The sequence below is a fragment of the Leiobunum rupestre genome, chromosome 1 (genome assembly GCF_980474605.1).
Source record: "Leiobunum rupestre chromosome 1, qqLeiRupe1.1.hap1, whole genome shotgun sequence".
In the NCBI taxonomy this organism is placed as follows: Eukaryota; Metazoa; Arthropoda; class Arachnida; order Opiliones; family Sclerosomatidae; genus Leiobunum; species Leiobunum rupestre.
In genome coordinates, this window is record NC_143384.1 from 38770234 (window position 1) to 38789949 (window position 19716).

General features: G+C 31.5%; 2 protein-coding genes across 2 annotated transcripts in view; both read right to left on the minus strand.

The window, feature by feature from the left end:
* LOC149962761 (uncharacterized) overlaps positions 1 to 19716 on the minus strand; it is a 221415-nt gene that overhangs the window by 184074 nt on the left and 17625 nt on the right. The window lies entirely within an intron of this gene.
* LOC149962775 (uncharacterized) lies at positions 6531 to 16671 on the minus strand. The gene is made up of 9 exons (XM_090164456.1): positions 16482 to 16671; positions 16209 to 16400; positions 15871 to 16145; positions 15596 to 15815; positions 9420 to 9433; positions 8886 to 9341; positions 7039 to 8817; positions 6846 to 6981; positions 6531 to 6776 (listed from the first exon to the last, which is right to left on the minus strand). The coding sequence occupies exons 1-9, from the start codon at positions 16669 to 16671 to the stop codon at positions 6544 to 6546; spliced, it is 3495 nt and encodes a 1164-aa protein (XP_090020582.1). The 3' UTR covers positions 6531 to 6543.

Consider the following 19716-nt stretch of genomic DNA (forward strand, 5'->3'; position numbering starts at 1 on the left):
ATAAATTTAAAAGTAACTACTTATAATTAATACCTTAATTTAATAAATTTCAAATTAACTACTTATAATTAATTTAATAAATTTAAAAGTAACTACTTATAATTAATTTAATTAATTTAAAACTAACTACTTATAATTAATACCTTAATTTAATTTAATTAATACCTTAATTTAATTTAATTAATACCTTAATTTAATTTAATTAATACCTTAATTTAATTTAATTAATACCTTAATTAAATTAAATTAATATTTACTTAATTAAATTAAATTAATATTTACTTAATTAAATTAAATTAATATTTACTTAATTTAATTAATAAAACATTAGCTTCATTTAATTAAATTAATATTTACTTAATTTAATTTAATTAATATTTACTTAATTTAATTAAATTAATATTTACTTAATTTAATTAATAAAACATTAGCTTAATTTAATTAATAAAACATTAGCTTAATTTAATTAATAAAACATTAGCTTAATTTAATTAATAAAACATTAACTTCATTTAATTAATAAAACATTAACTTCATTTAATTAAGAAAACATTAACTTCATTTAATTAATAAAACATTAACTTCATTTAATTAATAAAACATTAACTTCATTTAATTAATAAAACATTAACTTCATTTAATTAATAAAACATTAACTTCATTTAATTAATAAAACATTAACTTCATTTAATTAATAAAACATTAACTTCATTTAATTAATAAAACATTAACTTCATTTAATTAATAAAACATTAACTTCATTTAATTTATAAAACATTAACTTCATTTAATAAATTTAAAATTAACTACTTATAATTAATTTAATAAATTTAAAATTAACTACTTATAATTAATTTAATAAATTTCAAATTAACTACTTATAATTAATTTAATAAATTTCAAATTAACTACTTATAATTAATTTAATTAATTTAAAATTAACTACTTATAATTAATTTAATAAATTTCAAATTAACTACTTATAATTAATTTAATAAATTTCAAATTAACTACTTATAATTAATTTAATAAATTTCAAATTAACTACTTATAATTAATTTAATAAATTTAAAATTAACTACTTATAATTAATTTAATAAATTTCAAATTAACTACTTATAATTAATTTAATAAATTTAAAACTAACTACTTATAATTAATACCTTAATTTAATAAATTTCAAATTAACTACTTATAATTAATTTAATAAATTTAAAAGTAACTACTTATAATTAATTTAATTAATTTAAAAGTAACTACTTATAATTAATTTATTAATTTAAAACTAACTACTTATAATTAATACCTTAATTTAATTTAATTAATACCTTAATTTAATTTAATTAATACCTTAATTTAATTTAATTAATACCTTAATTTAATTTAATTAATACCTTAATTTAATTTAATTAATACCTTAATTTAATTTAATTAATACCTTAATTTAATTTAATTAATACCTTAATTTAATTTAATTAATACCTTAATTTAATTTAATTAATACCTTAATTTAATTTAATTAATACCTTAATTTAATTTAATTAATACCTTAATTTATTTTAATTAATACCTTAATTTAATTTAATTAATACCTTAATTTAATTTAATTAATACCTTAATTTAATTTAATTAATACCTTAATTTAATTTAATTAATACCTTAATTAAATTAAATTAATATTTACTTAATTAAATTAAATTAATATTTACTTAATTTAATTAATAAAACATTAGCTTAATTTAATTTAATTAATATTTACTTAATTTAATTTAATTAATATTTACTTAATTTAATTTAATTAATATTTACTTAATTTAATTAATAAAACATTAGCTTAATTTAATTAATAAAACATTAGCTTAATTTAATTAATAAAACATTAGCTTAATTTAATTAATAAAACATTAACTTCATTTAATTAATAAAACATTAACTTCATTTAATTAATAAAACATTAACTTCATTTAATTAATAAAACATTAACTTCATTTAATTAATAAAACATTAACTTCATTTAATTAATAAAACATTAACTTCATTTAATTAATAAAACATTAACTTCATTTAATTAATAAAACATTAACTTCATTTAATTAATAAAACATTAACTTCATTTAATTAATAGAACATTAACTTCATTTAATTAATAGAACATTAACTTCATTTAATTAATAAAACATTAACTTCATTTAATTAATAAAACATTAACTTCATTTAATTAATAAAACATTAACTTCATTTAATTAATAAAACATTAACTTCATTTAATTTATAAAACATTAACTTCATTTAATAAATTTAAAATTAACTACTTATAATTAATTTAATAAATTTAAAATTAACTACTTATAATTAATTTAATAAATTTCAAATTAACTACTTATAATTAATTTAATAAATTTCAAATTAACTACTTATAATTAATTTAATTAATTTCAAATTAACTACTTATAATTAATTTAATAAATTTCAAATTAACTACTTATAATTAATTTAATTAATTTAAAATTAACTACTTATAATTAATTTAATTAATTTCAAATTAACTACTTATAATTAATTTAATAAATTTCAAATTAACTACTTATAATTAATTTAATTAATTTAAAATTAACTACTTATAATTAATTTAATAAATTTAAAATTAACTACTTATAATTAATTTAATAAATTTCAAATTAACTACTTATAATTAATTTAATAAATTTCAAATTAACTACTTATAATTAATTTAATAAATTTAAAATTAACTACTTATAATTAATTTAATAAATTTCAAATTAACTACTTATAATTAATTTAATTAATTTAAAATTAACTACTTATAATTAATTTAATTAATTTAAAATCAACTACTTTTAATTAATTTAATATTAATTAACATTATATTAACTCGATTAATATAATTTAATATTAATTTAATTTGATTTATTTTAGTTAAACATTAATTTCATTATTTATTATAATTTCACATTAATTTCCTTATAATGTATTATAATTTAACATTAATTTCCTTATAATGTATTATAATTTAACATTAATTTCCTTATAATGTATTATAATTTAACATTAATTTCCTTATAATGTATTATAATTTAACATTAATTTCCTTATAATGTATTATAATTTAACATTAATTTCCTTATAATGTATTATAATTTAACATTAATTTCCTTATAATGTATTATAATTTAACATTAATTTCCTTATAATGTATTATAATTTAACATTAATTTCCTTATAATGTATTATAATTTAACATTAATTTCCTTATAATGTATTATAATTTAACCTTAATTTTATTTTTAATTTTCATTCAATTTTAAGTTTATTAATTTTTTAACTTAACTATCAATTTTAATTTATTATTAATTTAATTCGCTTTTAAGTTTCGCCTAGATTAAGGGCGACATATTCTTGGAACAAATGTCTCGCTATGTCCCTTTATCAGAGTATAACTTCGGCGTCATCTAAGACGCGCCGGACTTACAAGAAAAAAGTGAAATATCCTCAGCAAGAAAACCATTAGAGAAACATCAAGCATAACGCGTCAAAGTGTTGAAACTCAATACAAAGGCGAACTAACGGACTGCTAACACGCCAGGCTACAAAGTCATTAGGTAGTCGACGAATATATTTACATCGTCAGCCCGCGGAAAGCGGCTATTTGCGAAACCCGCCGTTAAAATGTGCGACTTACAAGACTACGTGGCTTGTAATCAGAAATTCCCCTGACACGACCTCCTCCCCGCACAGCGCCGCCAGCCCACGTTACGCCTACCCGAGTTAACGGAATTCAATAAACGAAAGATTTAGAAGAGCCGTTGATGAAGAGATTTAGCGCGAACCCGCGTACGGCAAAGGGGACGAAGCGTAGTTCGAATTACCGGGGCCCGGGCCCCAGTAATAAAGTAATACTCCAGGCCCCGTGAGATTTAGCACGAGCCTGCGAACGGCGAAGCGGACGAAGCGTAGTTCGAATTACCGGGCCCCGGGCCCCAGCAATACTCCGGGCCCTGTGGGATTTAGCACGAACCAGCGAACGGCAAAGGGGACGAAGCGTAGTTCGAATTACCGGGCCCCAGGCCCCAGTAATAAAGTAATGCTCCGGGTCCCGTGAGAGCCCTTATTACTAAAGATCACGGTACGATTTTCGGAAGAATACTTCGCTTCCGCAAACACGGGCCCTTTCAGGTTGCACGGGCCCCAGTAATACAATTACTCCGGGTCTGTAAGAGCCTTTATTACTTGAGGTAATGACTTCGTTGCTCAACGGACGGAGTCCTTAAGGGGTTGGAGAGTGCACTGGGAGATGTTAGCTCTGGTCAAATGGTCCTATCTCCACCTCCGACTTCGGTCAGGTTTGGGCTGGAAACTGAGCTTCGGTACAGGCTAACGGAGAGGGTCCGTGCAAACTGGCCGCCTCGGAGGATTGGGTAGCCTGCTGTGAGTCTCCGTATGAGGCGCAGTGGTCCTGTTTCCCGGCCTTTTGTCGGGATGCGTGCCTTGCGTCGAGGGTGAGACCATCAGTAGTAGGGTACTACTACTCATGCTGGATTGGTCACCTGTCCGGGCTTGTGGACGCTGTCGTAGGGCATTGTAGAATATTTGCGTTTTCCAGGGTCTACAAAACTGGGAGAGCTGTTTGTTTTGCTCGCTATTAGACTGATTGGGAATTATTAATTATCGGTCGCAATCTTTTTCTATAACTAAATTTAACTGGATTCGTCAATTTAACCAAAAAAAACATTTTATTTATTCACTACTATTTGGCTGTTTTCGTCAGCCACTACATTTTCGTTACCGATTTCGCTGGTTTCTAATCTTGTTCTGGAGAATATTTCGAGGGTCGCCTCGGTCAAAGAATATACACCCCCAGGAATGGAAAGTTGGATATTATTGGTCACGGCACTAGGTAGTCGCATCAACTTCCGGTAAAAGAAAAAATCGTCTGCTCATAGTTTGCTCAAAAAAAAAGTCTTTCAGCCTATGTTTTTCCAAAGTTTTTCCAAAGTTCTTTTATATTCTTAATTTCTTTTTCTTTCAAGTAGTGAAATAATTGTAAAGTGAAAAGTATGTCGGATATCAAAAGAACAGGTAAACAAAAACTTAATCGTGTAAAAATCAACAATTTTAAAACAAATTTTCCTTTCATAGTTGCTTGTACTGCTGCATTGAAATGCACCCTAAAACACATGAGCAATAATTCGAAGGACTTTTCACATTTGGATGCTGTATCTTTCTTCAAAATATTATCTAATTATGAAGAAATATCATTTAAACATGTCTTCTTCTCTTTAAATGAAGTTTTAACGACCGTTGTTACCTTAGCTGTAATGCGAAGTAAATCCCGAGAGGATTATTTCATGGAAATGCACAAAATTTTATTAGATAAAGTTATTCGTGAAAAATTGGAAACAATTTTTGGAAAAGTGCAAGGTTTTGAAGGTTTGGCTGACAACTTAAAAAAGTTTTGCATTAGTTTATTTTTGCAAGACTTTTCCCACAAACTTATGTTGGAATTAAAAATTGGCGTTGAAAACAATGTTTTAAAAGATACCAAAAAGAAAGACAAAGAACGGAAACTAAGAGAAGAGTTGGGGATAAATGAAGTTGTGTACAATGTTACAGATAAGCCCAAGCCTCAACTTGATACGTTGCATTTTGTAGCAGGTTTTGTGGTGCAAAGATTGAATGTGAAAAATTGTCCACAAACTATAATAAAAGCACTTATAAAAGATACATCCGACTCATCTAAGCCAAATGCAAGTGAAGAATGGACACTTGCTCTCACTAGAGGAAAATTAAGAATTGTTACCGAAGAGTGTTTAGAATTATTTATCAAAATGAAAAATATTGCTGACAACTATTACAATTACAATTTGACCAAACTAAGAGGATCAAACATCAAAGAAATGGCTACGAAGAAAATTACAGAAGATCTAATCAAGGATTGGGAACAACTTACTAACGGAGATCAAAAGTGGTTTTGTAAAGTTGTTGATATTTTCCTCAATACTAGGGGAAAAGTTCTAGTAAAGGATTGTAAAGAGGAGTATCAACATGAAAACAAAGAATCAATCAAGAGAAAATTTTCATTAAGAAAAGCCTTGAAGGAGAAAAATAAACAAGAGGGCATTACTTTGAAAAATCCCAAAGTTGGAAAAGAAAATTCTCCGTTAAAAAAAAATGGTAAATGTGAATCTCTCATATCTAGTCAAAGTCAACCTTCGGGGTCAAGTATTTCAGATTATAGTTTTTTAAAAGATGATCCAGATGCGGATTTATATTTGCAATATATGTAATTTTTACAATAACAAAAAGCACACTGTGAATTTTTTAATGAAGTGTATCAATTTCTCAATGAGCATATTTCGTCACTTTAAAACCAAAACCACGTGATTTGTGCACAAAGTTACGTGTTTTTGGTTTTAAGGCGACGATTAATAGTTACTGGGAATTGATGGCATTTTTTTTGTGATGATAAAAAGTTCCTAAATATGTTATGAAAAACTTTATAAATGCATTAAAAATGTTAAAAATTTATTGGTCAATTGTTGTATTTCCACCAAGCGCTTCAAGAACCAATCCTTTCAGGGATTTAAGTTTGTCAATATTGCATTGGTATTGCCATACAGAAGGGTTAGTATTTCTTCCGCTGGCAGCTCGGTGACGTCCAAACTCCTGTTCGAGAATATCTTGATTTAGATGCTGGGTTAGTACGTAAGACGCTCCTTTCTTTAATAGAAACTTGACAATTGCAGATGTTGATAGAGCTAGTAAATGTAGACGTTAAGCTATAAATCTTAAATTGATATAAAAATTTTGCATTTAAAATATTGTACCAGTCATTTTCAGTCCTTCTATTGTTTCACGACTAAGCAGCATGTTTAACCTTTCTGATTTGGAATATTCACCCGGTCTGGTCATGACTTCCCTTTCCCAGTCGTTCAAATAATTCATGAAGTCAACTTCCAACCACTAAAAAAGAAAAAGCTATTAATAACCTGTTAAATATATGAAAATAGAATTAATGACCTTTAATCTTTCATCATCTGCAATGCGATACGGAGCTTTATTTTCCTTTAAATACCGGGAAGCTTCAGTGCAGTTTTTCACATTGCATAAATCAAAGAATTTGTTGAATGTTCTTAGAAATGACACCGTTTCTGTATAACTCTTTTTGTCATGTTTAAACACCATTTCAACTGCAGAAGCAACTGTTTCGCTTAGAACTTGTGTTGCGTATGAAACTTTCATTTTAGACTGGTTATTCAGAAATACATGAGAATAGGTCAATTTGGGCAAATGTTTGAACTCTCCCTTGTCTCGAAGTAGTTTGTAGTATAATCTTACAATCACTTTGGAATTAATAAATTCACCATTTTTCCACAATTTTCTACTTAAGGAAAACAAGGCATTCCTAACGGTTTTCATTAGATGGGGAGCATCTGAGATAAAAAAAATTCGACGTTCTTCGTCAATGGAGTATAGGTTGTTGGTGAAGTAAGGCACATCTGCATTTCCTCCCTCAAAGTTGGTGTGGCATGTTCTAAAAAATTTGCGGTTAGTCGAAGCTCCATCAGCGACTACAGCAAGAATTTTGAAACCGTGTGATTCTAATCTACGAATTGCATCCCATATAATTGTATACAATGCACTAGATGTTGCTGTTGTAGTCGGAAAGTAGGCGAATGGTATCTTGATACTTGTAGTAATGCCTCTTATCATTAGCTGTAAAATGTGTGTTGCAAGCGGGGGAGTAGAAGAACCTTTTTCTTTTTGTTCAATATCGTCCAGTTTATTATGATCTGGTGATATGTCTTTAAATCCGGTTAATAAACCTGAATTTTTATGACTCACCAAATCAGGTTTTATGTCAAGCTCATCTAATAGTAACACAAAATATTTTTGGTGTTCTTCTAGTTCGTGTAGCTTGGTTTCTTTCACCATTTCAAGAAATTTTTCATTATTAAATCCGCTACCATTATCAACTGTGTGGCTGTGATTATACAATGTTCTAGTTGTTGGCATTGGTATAATTTTTGATTTCCTCATGATTTCGTAAGATGCCTTAGATTTGTTTTTCAAATAGGTACACCAATTTAAAAACCCACGATCCCACCTCATTCCATATTTGGAGGTGGTCATGGACTTGATTTGTTCTTTCAAAACAATGGAAGTGAATGAATCTTCATCTTCATCTTGAAGTTTTGCCTTGCATAGCTTCTCTATCAGCTGTCTTTTCTTTTGGGTTGTTGAGATTTGTATTACATTTTTAGTAGAACGTTTGATGGCAGAAGTAGCTTTAAGTTTTTTGGTCGCAGCTCGTACCCGCATTTTTCTTAAAGTACCTCTGTAAACAGAGCATTCTGGACATCGTATTTGGTTTTGGTTAAATTTCAGTAAACGAACACATCTAATGCTGTTAACAGAATTCAATCTATCGTTGTAAAAACCTTTTTTCCTGTAAGCTTGGTTACCATCAGTATTATACCTCTTGAAGTATTGCACCAAATCTGTATCTGCGTTTCCAGGGCACAATTTATACCCATCAATCTTCTTTAAAAGGTTAAGTACATCCTCGTTACATTGTATATGAATATTTGGGCATATATTTTCAAGAGGAAAATTTTCACCCAAAATTTTAAGGGAGAACTGCAAATTGGTTTCCAGATCAATTCTACACTCTATTGTTTTAAAGTCATTTTGATGTTTTGAAAATGTAGCACTCGTAGGACCAGCTTCCATTGCCCATCCTGTAGGAGGAAATAAGTTGACAATTTCAACGCCAATATTCATAGAAACAGCTTGCCCCTTTAAATATATTAAAAAAAACAGTTAAGATTCTGTTATTACTTAGTTACTAGAATATTTAAGACTACCTCTAATCTTTCAGTCTGACTAACAATGTTATTAGGAATGAAAAGTTCTTTCCTTTTAAATGGTATATGTCTATTTTTTGGTGTTTCATTCACATTTCTGTTTGATATCATCATTGTTTCTTTTGAGTGTGTATTTGCTGCAGTAGGAGTTGTCAACATAGTTGGGGTCAAAACCTCTGAGAGAGGAATGGGATCCGGGTAATCTGGCGTTGGCCCTTGAAATCCATTAAAATGCCTTGAGCAAATGTTGCTAAATTTATTTATTTTGTCTATAGTGAGATCTCTTCTACCACAAGCTTCAACCCATTTTTTACACCTCCCTGGCTCCTTCTTAATGGAAGGAAACTTTACAAAAAAAACTCCTGGGGCTCCATTCACGCTTTTCGTTTTTGGGTTCAAACTCGATGTGCATGGTCCATAAAAGCAGGTTTTCACCATCTTATTAATTTCAAATTTCTAAGAATAAACAATAGGAAAAAAGCATAAATACTGTGAAAATACTCAGACATACCATTATTTAAAAGCTCACCTCACCTTGCTGTATGGTGCTATCCAAATGCTATCAATTTATATATAACTTGTACAAATATATAATGATATTTCAATAATACCACGAACAAATGTGTAATAATAATAAGGTGTATTAATATAAATTAAGTTAAAAATGCAGAATTATCATAACAAACATAACATTTCACGTTGAGAAACTTGAGACTGTTTAGCTTATAAATATATATTTTGAGCAGACGAATTTCACGAAGAAAATTATTTAAAAAAAAATGACCAATCACTGGTATTCGTAGAAACCGGAAATATGGCTGACAACTTTTTATAGCTTTGGAGGCTAGGGACAAATACTTTGCACTAGATAGAGCTACACTTTCCATTCCTGGGGTGTATATTCTTTGCCTCGGTGGGGACTCATCGGAGAGTACCCCAACTCTTTTCTTAGAATTTGGGGCTCACAAAAGGCCTCGACCTTGGGGGGAATTCCTAGAAAATAACCAGAGAAATACCCGCCTATGCAGGTTTCGAAATTCCTCTCTGAAGGATATAGAGGGTCTTTTTTTTTGCTCGGAAAAGTGTTTTTTCTCAAAAACTATTTATAGTACCGATTTCAAATTTGGAAGGTCAATTCTCTATACCGGGGGACATCATTTTGAGAAATTTGAGCGTTTTCGGTAATGTTTTTCACCAATTTTGAAAAATTATTTTTCGACCACTAGGTGCGAGATAAAAAATTTCTATTATAAAGTTGTAGGCCGTCATCGAAAACCCTTAAAAATTGTTCACTCGACGAAAAACAACTTATTTATCAGTGAAAATTCGAGCTTGAAAAATTTACAAGTTGGTGAAGCCAAATTACGATTGTTTGAAACGATAATTGAAAAGGGAACAAGTCTAATACAAACGTAGTAGAGTTTTCACACTTGAAAAAATGTACACGTTTGGTTTTTAAATGCAGATATTTTATTCACATAAATTTTTACAAAACATTTTCAATAATATCACCATTGGCTGCAACACAGGTTTGTGCGCGGACAATTAAGTTCTCAAACGCTTTCTCTACCATTTCTGGTGTGACGTCTCGGCAAGCACTGATTATTCGTCTAATGAGTTCCTCCCTAGTTTCAATGGGCGTGGCGTATACCTTTGCTTTAACGAATCCCCAGAGAAAATAATCCAGCGGTGTTAGGTCAGGTGACCTTGCTGGCCAATGCACTGGACCATTTCTCCCTATCCACCTTTCAGGAACCTCGTTGTTGAGGTGCTCAGTTACTTGCCGGGAAAAATGCGGAGGGGCGCCATCTTGCTGAAACCACAACTGACGTCTTTCAGCCAATGGAAGGTCGTCGATTGCGTCACTCAGTTCGTTCTGTAGAAAATGTAAATACCTTTGGCCGTTGAGGTTCGTCGGCAGGAAAAAGAGACCAATCAAACGGTTTCCAACGTCCAACCCAAACATTGACCCGTTCAAATTGAACCTGGTGATGATATTCAAAACCCCAATGTGGGTTGATGTCAGACCAAAGATGGCTGTTTTGATGATTAAAGGGCCCATCTCTAGAAAATGACGCTTCGTCGGAGAACAAAACATGGCGCAAAAATTGTCTATCTTCTTGGACAGCATTTAGTAACCAGTTGCTAAATTCATAACGTCTTTGATGGTCTCCGTCAATTAGTCCTTGGTGGAGCGTAGCTCTGTATGGGTGATAGCGATTCTTACGAAGAATTTTCCACACACGATTTGCAGAACAACCCAAATCAGCAGCGGCGTTAGCGCAACTGTGACGAGGATATGCCACAAAGTACGCGAGTACATTGTTCTCGAAGTCTAAATCCGGTTGACCCAATCCGCGAAACCTAGGTTGCAAGTTACCAAATTGATTGAAATCGTGAATTGCTCGTCTTACTGTATTTACAGATGGTGCTCCATTTGGATGTCTTTCTGCGAAGATTTCAGTCACTCTTCTAAGGTTTTGCGCTGCTTCTCCATAGTAAATGGCAACTATCTCGGTACGCTCAGCTACTGAATAACGAGGCATTGTTCGAAATATTATCAAACACTGATAATAATCTCCCAAAGTTTTCCTTTAAATACCCAATGCATGTTTAGGATTGACCTATAGCCTCGTGTTTTTAAAAATCCGGTCGTTTTTTTAACCAAAGTTTCAACTGGATTAGGTAATTCGGTTTCAATTATCGTTTCAAACAATCGTAATTTGGCTTCACCAACTTGTAAATTTTTCAAGCTCGAATTTTCACTGATAAATAAATTGTTTTTCGTCGAGTGAACAATTTTTAAGGGTTTTCGATGACGGCCTACAACTTTATAATAGAAATTTTTTATCTCGCACCTAGTGGTCGAAAAATAATTTTTCAAAATTGGTAAAAAACATTACCGAAAACGCTCAAATTTCTCAAACTGATGTCCCCCGGTATAGAGAATTGACCTTCCAAATTTGAAATCGGTACTATAAATAGTTTTTGAAAAAAAAACACTTTTCCGAGCAAAAAAAAAGACCCTGTATTCCTGGGCTACGTTCAGCAGCAGTCAACGGAAAAAACCCGACGGATTTGACATTTTCCACCGATGAGCTTTTTCGTCATAATGACGTCGTAAGTTGCTGAACGCTTTTATTCAGTCATCGGTGTTTTTTAAAATGCTGTAGCTTTTATAGTAGTTTTACGTCAGAAATGACGTCAGTCATCGGAAAAACCGACTCCTCCAGCCGATGACTTCGGTGAGTAACCGATGACTATCGTGACGTCAAAACCGGAAACGCGACAAAGCGTACAGTAGGAAACCGATGTCACTGCTGAACGTACCCCTGAAACGTCCCAAAGCCGTTAGAATTTTATTTTGAAACCAGGGGTTTTTACGTTGGTTTCGTTTACAAAGTATTTTTTTTACAAACTCAATACAATACAAAACAAGACGTACGACGGTCAGAATACACAAAATCCTTCTAATGTGTTAAGTTTGTTTGAGCTATTCACAGCAACCTGCAACGCCGGTATCGCAAACAAAATATATCCACGGTCACATATATATACATTATAACAAAAACAGTTCTTCGAACTGAAAAAAACAGTTTAGAGTTCGTTAAATGTGCAGCCTTAAAGGGACATATATTATTTTTATTGTTGATTAATATGTCAAATTCATTTAAAGTATTAAAAAATATTCCTGTGAACAACAGAATGACGTCATTCCGCCTTTCAAATCACAGTCCACTGCTCCTCCAATTTTTAACACAAAATTTTTGATCCAATTTTGCCCACAAAGGTATCCATATTTATATTTATTTTCTTCCCTACACATTTAACATAAAAAGTTTTAAAATTTATTCTTATTATTATTTTATTTTTGTTGCAGATTATTGCAATAAATAAATAATAAATAATAATAAATTTTAAATTTTTTATGTTAAATGTGTAGGGAAGAAAATAAATATAAATATGGATACCTTTGTGGGCAAAATTGGATCAAAGATTTTGTGTTAAAAATTGGAGGAGCAGTGGACTGTGATTTGAAAGGCGGAATGACGTCATTCTGTTGTTCACAGGAATATTTTTTAATACTTTAAATGAATTTGACATATTAATCAACAATAAAAATAATATATGTCCCTTTAAGGCTGCACATTTAACGAACTCTAAACTTTTTTTTTTCAGTTCGAAGAACTGTTTTTGTTATAATATATGCCCATTTAGGAGACGTAGTGCTTTACAAGAATTACATCCCAATTTTATAATTTGTTAAAATATTCGTGCTTTCTAAAATTAAAAATTTAATGTTTGTAATGTCTCTAATAAAAGTGCCCAACTAAGGCCTGCATAGAAAAATAATTTAAAACTCAAAAAATATTGTTATATTAGTTCAACCACATAAAACGTATTACCTTTGCAGCGCAAATACTCAGCCCGTCGTTTTGCCTCCTTGGCATTTCAAATTTTAAAGCTCGAAAATTAATAGTTGTCAAACTTAACAGCCGTGAAAAAAATAAACATTCAAAAATACTGATAGTTTAGTTCAACCAAAGATAATACGTATCCTGTATTCGATATCACGGTGCTTTTACATTGACTATAAGCCATGAAGCTGTTACTGAATTCCAAGCGAAATTCCGAAAAGTCGGGCTTCTAAATTATGCCAGTGATAATACCCAAGGCCCAAAATTTTAACCCAACTTTTATTTAAATCGATTTAGAATTACCAAATACCGTAAAGTGACAAAACTTAGGTTGAAATGAAAGCCAACTATATTATTTACCTTTTATCATCGAAGATTTGTTCGTTTTAAATCATAATATATGTTTAAACATGTTAGAATATGAAAATTAACATTTCACGCGGGAACGTGGCATTAAAGCCAGTGCTGTTCCAGCCAAAAATGAAAAGGCCTTTTCCCCCTTTCCAAAACGTACTTTTGAAGGGTGAAACGTACTTTACGTATTTTATGGTGCGTTGAGAGCGCCATCTACTGATTTCAAATTAAAAAGCGCGCGAATTTTAAAAAATATAGTAGCGCGAAAATTCAAAACATAAAATAGACGGACAATTAATATAGAAACACGCTACAATTTATGTTTAAAGCAAGAAATTTTATTTTCAGGTACACAGTAGTTATTTTCAGGTACATATAAACAGTAGTGTTATTTTCAGGTACATACAAAAGTTATTTGCAGGTACATACAAAAGTTATTTGCAGGTACATACAAAAGTTATTTGCAGGTACATACAAAAGTTATTTGCAGGTACATACAAAAGTTATTTTCAGGTACATACAAAAGTTATTTTCAGGCACATACAAAAGTTATTTTCAGGTACATACAAAAGCTTATTTCAAGTTATTTATATTTACAAACGAATTATTTACACTACATTAAACAAGAGATATTTACAGGTACAAACAGTTGTTATATGCAAAAAAACATATCAGTTAAAAAACGTATTGTTAGGTCAGTTTAGACATCAACATCAAGGATAATTTTTGATTTCACTAGTTTTTCGCTCGGCTGCCACTTAAAACAAACCCCGTCATTTTTCTCTTTACTAATTAACTCTTTAGTTAAAAGGAGAGAATTACACGTTTTTGTGCTTAGTGAATTTCTGTGGTCGTTTTTTATAAGATTTAATTGAGAAAAAACTCTTTCAACGTTAGCGCTTGAATGTGGTAATGAAATCAGGGCGTTAGCAAAAAGAGAGAGAGTAGGAAACATTTGATTTCCTAAATAATTTTTTGTTTTAGTTACTTCATACCAAAATTTTTCTAATGTTACGTCTGAATTTCCCAAATTTTTAATCGGATCTAAGTCTGGTAGCATTCGCCATTCTTCATTTAAGGTTTCTAATTTATTTAATTCTATTATATTTGGAAAATGTCTAGCTAAAAGAGCGAGACTGGCTACATCGCCAGATACGGCAATATTAGGCTCCAAACAAGAAATTTTGATTAATACTTCATCATCGAATGAAAATCTATCTTTAATCTGCGAACACAGCTCTTCATAAAAATCTGCGACCCTAATATAAAACATATCCAAATCATTCGAACAAATTTTGCCCTCTGAAATCATGATTTCTGCTTTACTTCCTACGTAAATATTTTTAGACGGAAGCCTTTGAAAACGATATTTTGGGTCAATTTTAGTGACAGGAGTTTGATCAACATATTTTTTTTGGAAATAGTTTCTCAGCATAGAAAAATAATGAACTTTAAGTTCAGTGTGTAACTTAGTTATACGTGGCGACTCGCTCTGAAATATTAGATTCATTTTGTTTTTATGCCCTAAGGCGTAATCCAGGAAAGCATAATATAATTTATAGATTGGATTTCTAAGTGCGTTTAATATTTTCGCGGCCGAATCAATTTTGTCTTCTAAGACCGCCGATTGAAAAAAAAGTATAAGGGCGTTCCACTGCTCTAACATTCTGGAGACAACCGCTCCCAATGACAACCAACGCGTTTGGCATGGTCTTAACAACTTACGAGGCTTAACCCTAACGTATTCTTGAAACTCTTTAAAGTCTGTGATTCGCTTAGCACTATGGCTGAAATACGAATATACATCGCGAGCTAAATCTTCCATAGTTTAGGCAATTTTAAACACGCATACGACGAGCACGTATTAAAGGAGTGGCTTATGCACCCCATAACCAATAAATTTGGGCACTGTTTTTTTTAAAAGGGCTTTAACCCTACCCACGTTTCCCATCATAACTGGAGCATTATCGGCGGCATAGACAATCATATTTCCTATGGGAATTTCTAATTTACCCAAAAAAGCTAACAATTTGGCCACCAAAGTTTCCGCATCGGCATGCGGTACTTCAATCATTCCTAAAAACCTATCTTGTACTTTCCCAATTTCATTATCAAAAAACCTCACGACAATAGCCATACATTTAATCAAAAATAGAGCCTACATCAGTTGTTTCGTCAAGAATTATAGAATAGTAATGATTTAGTAGTTTAACCTTCAAAATATCAAGGGCCTCATCCCCTATAACACCAACAAGTTTGGTTGGTTTTTTTCTAGCGCATTTTAGACCTTGTGCTATTTTTGAATCGGGAAAAGCGCTTTGTAGTAACTGGGGTAAATGGTCCATAACCGTAAATGGAAGGTTGTGTTCCGCTATAAAGCCTGCCAATTTCAATTCAGCCGATCTGATCTGACTTTCTAATGGGTTTTGTTTACTTTGACTACAAAAAGCATCAGCTATGCCATTCTGCCCTACTTGGGCGCCACGTGCTGAGTTAAGATTTTTCACGTGTAAAACCGTACTTTTGTGTCGGTTTATATGGTTAATATTACCATGAAACTGCTTATTGCAGGGTATACAAAATGAACAATTGTCTTTTTCTTCTAGCCATTCTTCATTTCCCTTAAGCCATTCTCTTCTGAACTTAGCAGAATTCAACTCATTTTTCTTCTTTGAAGATTTTTGAAATGATGGTTTGTGGGTATGGTCTTCTATATCAGAGCCGGATTCAGCTGATTTTCCCCCTGGTCCCGGTAGAATTTACTCTTGAAAATCATCTTTGGAATTCGGCTTTAGTTCTGAGTTAATTGACATTTCTGGTCCACTGTCGTTAGCGTTTCTCGAGTCGACAATGCAAATTTCGTCACCAGATTTGAATTTGCGTTTCGGCGCTGGGTGTCCATCCACATCGTTGTCCTCTTTTCTTTTGCTACAACCGCTACTGGTCCTGGATACTGGTTTGGGACCTAGCACTTTGTCCTTGGGCTTAGTTTTCCTAATCAAAAACTTATCCATAACTATACTTCTTAGCCTAAACTGCGGCAAAAATACATCGGCAACACGGAGAATTAACTACTAGAATTTTTTATAAATTAAAATGAAACATAGCAGGCTTCTTATATGCTTATATAGGGTTGTAGGACATTTGTCTTGGCCCCCGTGGGGGGGGGGGAGAGAACTCAACAGTGTCAAACTCAAGGCAGAAAATTACTTGCTTGGTATTTGCTAGAATTCACTAGAATTACGATGAAGCGCGGTAGAATAATGGCCGAGGGGGGCAGGCGAGCCAGTTAAACTTCAATAAGAGATAACACTTTCTTTTGTATGATTTTTTTTCTGGTTTCCCCATTCCACTACCGGATATTAACTGACCTCCGACTGATAGGTGTTAGTTTTTGCAATGGTACCACAGCACTTAAACCACGGTAACCACCTGCTGTAAAACTATTTTTGAAAAAAAAAGGGGGATATATTTAGGGAATTTCAATGGTTTATTCCTCTTTTCGAGAGTTTCATATTTCAATATTTTAATTATTTATATACGAAAATTTTCAAAATGTATTAAAAACCATATATTTTTTTCAAAACTGTATTTTGGCGCTGAAAAAATGAAAACGTACTAAATACGTTAAAAAAATTCCAAAACGTATTTTCGTACTTGAAATTTCAAAACGTACTAAAAAAGTACAATTGTACCGTCCGGAACAGCACTGATTAAAGCCGCCATCAAAACGAAGCCGTTGCGGCAAGTTGGCAACTTTTTTCAGACTTCCACCCGTTCCCGTTGCGCATGCGCGCCAATCTGAAACTTAAAAGGGAAAATGGATGCCACGAAACCGTAATTTCCTGGCTTCGAAAACTTATATTTTCTCGGCGTTATTGATTAAATTATAAATCGTGACGGGCCTATGAAGTGAAACACGCTGATTTTAAATCCGTTTACAGAATTAAAATACGACGAGTGGTTGAGGTTAGAGCGCGACCCAAGATAGGCCTAAAAGTATCTCAAGCTGAGTTGACGTCTTCCACGACCAAACCGGTAAATTGCCAATATACGCGCAGCAGAGGTGGAAATGGGGAAAAAAGATGAGCTCTAAATATACTCCGCGGCCGCGGAGTATAATATTTACACTTATTTGTTACTTCTAGTCATACTTTGAAAGCATCGAAGATTCCTTCGATCAATGTCACTTTGATTTTTTGCTTCTGATCACACTTATTTGTTACTACTAGTCAGCCGTTGAGTGTCACACTTATTTCTTCTAGACTCTTATTTGTTACTTCTGATCACACTTATTTGTTACTTCTGATCACACTTATTTGTTACTTCTGATCACACTTATTTGTTACTTCTGATCACACTTATTTGTTACTTCTGATAACACTTATTTGTTACTTCTGATCACACTTATTTGTTACTTCTGATCACACTTATTTGTTACTTCTGATCACAATTATTTGTTACTTCTGGTCATACGCCGAAGACTAGGCCGATGAGTGTCATACTTAATTGTTACTTCTGCTCATATGTTGAAAGCGCCTTGAAAAACGCCAGAGGGAAACGGGCGCGGAGACCTCTATAAACACGCGGATTTACAATGTTTTAAATTGCGGGGGTCCGTATACGCTGCCCAAAAAACCTTACTTAGAATTAAATTTAAGGAACGTATTTGCAATTCTAGGTTAAGTGTAAACCACAGCTATTCAAAAATATAACTTTCATGAAAATCGGACTTAAATTAAGGAACGTTATGTCGACTTTCAGGCGGAAATATAGAACCACGAACATTGGGTTCCGGTAAATAACCCCGAAAACTATACTTAAATTTAATATTTACTGAATCCTAACCTATCCAATAATATTTTTTTTTAACGTTATCGGACTTAATTTTAAAGAAAATATCTACCACATAAAGGAAATCACCGAAAATAGTAAATTGGACAAATGCCCAACTTCTAGGGCTCCGATTTGAAAACTTTATGAAAGGCTATCAATAATCGAAGGAAATATCATTGACTCTTTAGCCCTAACCGTTGAAGAGATATGCGCGACACGGTGGCAGCGGCATCGGCATCGGCAACGGCTACACTGTACGTGAGACTAATACACACAAATCCTTAGGATTGTGTGTAAAAAGGAATGAAAATCGATTATACATTAAATATACAAAATACAGTTATACAATTATACAAATTAGCAATTTTCTACAGGCATTCTGATAAGACCACTGGTGTAGTAGGATTTTTGATTCGCTTGGAGCACTGGTAAATAAATTTCTGACCACATGCTCAACGGACGAGCTACGTGACGTCCAAACCGGAAACGTGGTCCAAACCGGAAACGTGATGCCAACACCGGAAATGCGAAAAAGCGTACAGTGAGAATCCGGACTCAACGTTCACCCAGCGGTGATCTAAAAGCAGCCCTAATAAGCTAATACTAGTGTAAATTGTTATACAAAGAATATCTACTCTTCAAAAAATTATAAATTAAATATTTCCAATATTTGAGCAGAATAAATATATATTAATTTATTTAATAATAAATTTTGAATTTCTTTTTACATAATGAAAACGTATTAACATATAAAACATAAATATATGATATAACTCTTACGAGTGTTCAAAGTATCAATATCACGAAATCTATATTAATCAACAGTCTTTCAAAGACAGTTAATTTATATGAAAAAGTCCAAGAATATTTGACGTGGTAATGAAAAATTAATATCTCGTATGCTAGAAATAGATTAAATCTCATTTATCGCCTTAAAGGCAAAAGCCCCGTAACATGAGTTACCACTGTTTTGTTTTAAAGATTTAATTCATTCTAATTATAATCACAAATTGGTATCTTAGTCTCAAATCCATGTAACTCGAATTAAGCGAATTTGCTTTGTTGCCGTTTTTAAAAAAAAACATCTTTATTTATTGTAAAAAATAATTAAACATAATTTGATAGTTATGGTTTTTTTACCATTTTTAAAATAAATAATTTATATCTCAAATTTTATATTTTGAGATACCTGACATTGGAACGAAGGTAGCGAAATATTCTCG

Bases quoted from the DNA above. Each gene is read 5' to 3' on its own strand.
- LOC149962775 (XM_090164456.1), bottom strand. From the start codon at position 16,671: ATGGATAAGTTTTTGATTAGGAAAACTAAGCCCAAGGACAAAGTGCTA. The intron at 16,401-16,481 runs GTGGACCAGAAA...TACCGGGACCAG, and splicing joins CTCGAGAAACGCTAACGACA to GGGGAAAATCAGCTGAATCC. The intron at 16,146-16,208 runs GTAATATTAACC...ATCTTAACTCAG, and splicing joins CTGCAATAAGCAGTTTCATG to CACGTGGCGCCCAAGTAGGG.